This window comes from Ambystoma mexicanum, chromosome 7q, assembly GCF_040938575.1.
Source record: "Ambystoma mexicanum isolate Mex_15411 chromosome 7q, UKY_AmexF1_1, whole genome shotgun sequence".
Taxonomy (NCBI): Eukaryota; Metazoa; Chordata; class Amphibia; order Caudata; family Ambystomatidae; genus Ambystoma; species Ambystoma mexicanum.
This window is the reverse complement of record NC_090941.1, coordinates 1,012,060,543-1,012,066,594: the sequence shown is the minus strand read 5'-3', so window position 1 is coordinate 1,012,066,594 and position 6,052 is coordinate 1,012,060,543. Positions and strand designations below refer to the sequence as shown.

The following is a 6,052-nucleotide window of genomic DNA, read 5'->3' as shown; positions in this document are numbered from 1 at the left end:
GCTGCAGAAACAACCGTAATACTCGAAAGGAAGCCTTCCGCACAGATAGAAAAATCTTCATCTAACAGCTGGCCATTTCGTGTTGCCAGTTGATTTGCTTGAGCCCAATAAGCTTTTTGGTTGTTTAATGGCAGTATTAGTATGATTCTGATATTTTTTGCGGACTATTTGTATTATATATAAATATATTATCAATAATGCATTTTTATCTAAGTTTAAAGTATTTTCAAAATAATATACTATTTTTCATTAATTGGTTATAACGACGTACAATATCTCTCTTTACTTCACAATTGTATAAATAAAACACATTTCATCATGGCGGCGCGATTATCAGTGGACGGGGGGGGGCAGCATGTGTCTCTGTTGTCCCTTTTCTATGTCCACAGCACTGTGTGTGTACTGCTGCTACCTGTGGCTGGGCTGTCAGTGCCATGGCTGCAGCCGGCAGGTCCCCGGAAGCTGGGCTCTCAGGGCAGCGATCGATCCCTGGCTGGAAGCAGCACATCGCTCTGCAGCTCAAGCACAGGGATCGGGTGCAGAAGGCGCGCTACAAGCATGTGATTCAGTCGTGTAAGTAAAGCCACCCCCCGCAGCCGAGTTGAGCCCAGTTCTGGAAACTTCACTACTTTCCACTGGAGCTAGTGCAGCCTGCACGCCCTGCACACTGTGTACACCGGCCACTGCTCCTGCCTTAGCGCAAACCAACTGGCAAGAGTGTAGTTCGTCCTGTCCATTACCTATGCTATGGGTGGGGAGCTCGCTGGGAGGTGGACTGTCTGATGTCATTTCACATGTGTGTTGTTAAATGTTCCTCACCCAACACATTTTAGTCAAAATGATCAGCAGTACATCAAGGGGGCTACTGCAGAGGTTAAGTGAGAGAATTGTTGGAAACCAAATTCAGTTACTTTTACTGGTACTGTTGGTAGTTCCATTACTGCTTAACATGATATCATTATCGTAGATCCAACATCCAGTGCAATAGCTCCTGATGCAGCCCTACGTTGTAGGCGGGGATGCTAGCACATACCATGCTTGCATGCTCCCCCATTCAACTGTACGTGTCTTTGTATCGAGCACCTACTCCTCTAGATCACGACGGCTACATGTCCCACGGGCAAGCCACCCATTTGACTTGGATATTGCCTATAATCTACCGCATCTGACATTTATGTAGCAATTATGTTGGTTATCGACATTACCTGCTCTGTCATTTATGTCTGCCTGCACACCCGATTTAGCCCCCGTAACATGAGGCAAGGCTTTGCCAGAATGTGAAAAATCACGCTTTTGGCTTTTGACGGGGCTGGTCTGTTTGGTGACACTTATCCACTTATGATTATTTAAGTCCTTCTGTTTAGTTTCTTAAACTCTACCGTCGCGTCTTGCTGAGAGAGGTGGTTAAAGTCCAAAGAACCACCAAAAATATTGAACAAACAAAACACACTCACATAGAACTGCACCAGTTTTGATTTTTCCTGGGTTTATTATAATGGAAAAAAGGTCATATGTTTGCCGTTTTACGACGTTTTGGCTCTGGTCGCCTTTTTCAAATCAGGGCTTGTGCATGTCTATGAGTTCTGCAGTCTCTCGCATCGGCTGTTGTCAGGACCGTGCCAGAATGTGCTTTCATACGTTTATTGTCAACCATGTCTGCTTACACCTGATATAGGCTCCCCTCCCCCATACCATGAGGGAAGGCTTTTCAAAAATGTGCTTTCATACTTTTATTGTCAATCGTGTTTTGCTTACATACCTAATGTAGCCCCTTAGCATGAGGTGAGCCTTTGCCAGATTGTGCTTTAATACTTTTGTCAACCATCTTTGCTTATATACCTGCTGTATTACGTGTACCATGAGGTGAGACTTTTGCCAGAATGTGCTTATTCATACTCTTATTGTCAACCATGTTTGCTTAAATACCTGATGTAGTCCCATACCATGAGGCGAGGCTCTGCTAGCTCATATTTTTTCCATCTGTGTTTTGCAACCTGCATGTAGATCTTGCTCTTTGAAGAATGTCGCTTTGCACTTACTGTAACTAGCGCCCTGATGCCTGAGGGTCTGGTGTGCTGCTGTAAATGCAAAAATAAAATACATGTATTCATAGTTAATGATCAGTTCTCTTCGCAGTTCGAGCATATTGCTTATTTTTTGTTGATTTTACCTTTTCAAGCTAATTATTTCACTGGGTCTCCTGCTGAGCTATAAGAAGTACAGTCTGCAAAGCCTTGCAAAGTTCTGCTTTCTTCTAGTTCTTGTGTTGGCGAGGAGGGGGCCGCAGGGAGAGTTTGCGTTGCTTAAAGAGCCACATTTTGGGAAGTCTGCTGCATAAGTGGTCAAGCATATACTCTTCTATTGTGTTCTTCTTACAATCCCTGCAAGGGCATTGATGGCCAAACCAAATAGCCTGTCTCTTTGATCTTTGTATCCTTTTGAATATTCATTTTTGCCTACTTTCCTTTTTTTTCACAACTACTCCTGGCCACTTCGGGACCATTGTCTGCATATTATATCTTAATAACTCGTCTATAGGGCTAAAACGCTTAAGGCATAAAAGTGCTAATCAGCCAATGAAAAGCCTCTCCAGCTGTAACCACCAAATCCATACAGAGGAAATGGATCAGATTTTGTTAACTGATTGTGCAACGTTAGAAAGTCTGTTTTTCCTCTTCTCGCTTCTAATTTCGTTGTCTTGATGCTTTAACCATTTATACATTGAGTTTAGAACAATCAGGGTAGACAATGAAAGAAAAATCTAAACAGCCCCCACCACACTTTTTCTAGTTTTTGAAGGAGGAAAACATCATCTCTTTTGACTCTAGAGAACAAAATGAGAAGCAATTTAGGAGCACCCTCTCTTTTCCCGCCTGTCCTACTTGGACATCTATGCTCCCTCCGCACCTCCAGCAGTCCTGCCTGTGTCACAGTTCCAGTAGATATTTTCTTACAGTTCCACTAATGGCAACCAGCAGCAGTCTACAATAGTATAGATCCCAGACTTGAAATGAAATGGGCAGGGGATTACAGGCTGCAGAGGGAGCTTCCAGCTCTCTGCTCCTGCTGAAGATCCATGTATGCAGGCCTGGACTGGCCCACCGGGACACCGGGAGTTTCCCCGGTGGGCATCGGGACATAGGGCCTCTTTTCTTGGGGGAGGAAGGATACATAAATGTGTGCGCATGCGCATTATGATGATTATTCCATGCCATGTCGGCTCGTACCTGTGCATTCTGAGGGGGCACAAAATTACACGTGCCTTGGTATGCTTAGCTGGCTCCTTCAGGATCTGACAGACCTGCGTGAAGGTCCTCATGTGAACGGAAGGGGCCCGGAACTAAAGATGAGTCACAGGACACAAGTGTCGGCACAATGGGCTGGCTGGAGGAGCTCAACTCGCAGATGTGTCCCTGCTCATACTGCTCTCCTTGCGCCCCAAGGGTAAAAGCATAAAGCATGCTATTTGTCCTGAGCCTGCAACGAGTTTCCTCCTCTACAATGAAATACTCAAACTAACATTGTCTCTGACAGCTTTATTATACATGTGATAAGGCTGAAATAGTGCCTTCCTCTGTCCCACCTAACGACGCACCGTAGCAAACGTTAAAGGATAGTTCCAGGACTTTTTTTTTATTGTTCCTACGGTTCGGCCATGTGTTTTTAAGCATAAATCGGTAGATCGTAGAAAACTTTCCTGTGGACCTTACCCGACTTTTCGTCCATTAACGCACTCGAAATCAGCTGCCATTTTGTGATAATCCTATCATTTCCCCCCATCGACCTGGCTCACCTGGGTTTGCGGCACTAAATCATATCCCCCGCCCCTGAAACAGACTTTATCAAAACATTCATATTCCCCGCCTCTATCCGTGACGTGACTGTGCTGCGTAGGCAAACGCGCCCAGGCGTCTTCTACGCGACTCCACACAGAACCCGGAAACCAACACAGATCAGCTCACAACACAGCGCGCCACAATTCGGAATATGAAACTGTACTTTTAAATCAAACCGCAAGATTGTAAATTTGGTAAAGTACATTTATTTGACATCAAATGTTTAGAGAATATTCAGCGATTTGCATTTTTCTTTGCTCTCGATCCAAAATAGTTTGTCTTGAGGCAAGCGATGTTCGTGTGCAGTACACAGGGTGTTGGTTTACGATAAAATAAGCTCTTCGGTCGCACTGATAATCGCATGGCTGTTCCAACAACGAGGCACTAGGCCACCACAACGGTATGTATGTTGCATCTAGCCATTAGTACCGCGTAAGGGCATACTTGTACTTGGCGATCGTCCCATAAAATGGTCAGGGTGGTAACGTTGTTCACGCGGAGAAGCAACTGGCGGTTGTAAAAGCCATCCGCCGGTGTCTGGTACTCGTGACACATACAATAATGAAGGATGTACCTGTTTTAAAAACATAAAAAATGAAATTAGTCTCACCATCAGATCTTTATTAAAATTATTCATTTTATATATTAGGTCGGGAAATTATTTCATAGCTAGGACAGTGCAACTGGGTATTATACGTCATTTCCAGTAACCCACCCCCCCTCCTCTGCCTTTTTCAGAGCCGCCTGAGCGCCAGTGGACCACTTCGTCACTGATATGATATAATATGGCATTTGCAACGCGCCTATACACAAGTGTTTCAAGGCGTGGCGAGGCAGCGAGGGGGGGAACAAGGAGAAGACAGACAACGATCCTACTAGGCCAGGTGTCATTCAGATCGTGCAGGGGTAGGGGGAAGGTAAAAGTGCAAGGGGAAGGGGACGGGGGAAGTGGAGTACAAGGTAAGTAGCATAAAATAATAAATACATAGGGACAGCTGGTGGCGAGTGCAAGGTAAGTGCAGAACAAGTGCTGGGAAGGGGGGGCTGTAGGATACTGAGACAGTCCCCCAGTGCAGGGGTTGACAGGGAGGCAGTGCAGGTGGAGAGTGGAAGGGCCCAGGACCGAGGTCGCAGACCGTGGACCAGTTGTAGCAGGGGAGAGGGAGAGCGAAAGCAGAAGCAAAGAGGAAGGTTTTGAGATGCTTCCGTAAAAGGAGATGGTTCTCCTCAAGATAGTGCGCGGTACAAAACAATATGCCACATAGAACGAACAAGTACAACTTAACCCGTCTTTAAAGCTACTGTATAGTAATTAAATTGCGGTATAAACTCATCTAAAGAGTTACTTACATTATATTTGCATTTTCCATTGTGTCTGTGCGTAGGGCAGCCCCGAAATACCACTCCTTCTATGCCGACGTTATTTCTTCTAATGAACGAACATTAAATGGCTTTCGTTTCTGAAATTATATTCATTATCGTTTACGTTATTGCACCACACCCCCAAAAAGAAGTCTTTCGGGATGGTCCCGGCCTGTCAAGGTCAAATAACAATAGAACCTTATACTGAGTCGTGGGCCATTCCGGCACCCGAGCAAAAAATCACAGCAGCTGACCTTCACTTTGAACGACGAGCACACATTCCTAGTTAGCTACATTCAGTGTAAGGCCATCTCACAGGACTTGAAGTTTACACTCCATCTTTGCATTTTGTCTGCGTGCATTTGCAGCCCCAGAGAACCATAAATACGGAGACATTCTATATTTTTTGAAAAATGATTTATATTACTGTTTGGTTTAATTTAATGCGCAAATGAACAAGGTTGGATAGACACATTGGATGTACACTGAGCAATCACTTTTATTTACACAATACATAGCTACATATATTCAATGGGCCAGCGACATGAGGAGACTCCAGAGCAAAGTCACAGGTGACACCCGGGTGGTTCGCACAACTGCACGGTGAAGGGAGGGGCAACGGTGGAGAGACACATTGCATGTACACTGAGCAATCACTTTTATTTACACATTACATAGATACACATATTCAATGGGCCTGCGACATGAGGAGACTCGAGAGAACAGACAATCAAATTACAATCATTTAAACCGTGATGTGTATTTCTCAATGAGCTCTGCTTTAGGTGGACATGGAACAGAGGCAATGTTGGGTGGCAATGCAGTTGTCCCCTGCACAGGTTCGTTCACAACTC

The 6,052-nt window shown here is 44.8% G+C and overlaps 1 protein-coding gene across 1 annotated transcript in view; it reads left to right on the top strand.

Annotated features, from left to right (window-relative positions):
* The first annotated feature begins 407 nt into the window (after positions 1–407).
* ATG16L2 (autophagy related 16 like 2) overlaps positions 408–6,052 on the top strand; it is a 920,492-nt gene continuing 914,847 nt past the window's right edge. The window contains exon 1 of the mRNA XM_069640243.1: positions 408–573. Coding sequence (XP_069496344.1) covers positions 435–573 — 139 coding nt within the window. The 5' untranslated portion in view covers positions 408–434. The remainder of the gene's footprint in view (positions 574–6,052) is intronic.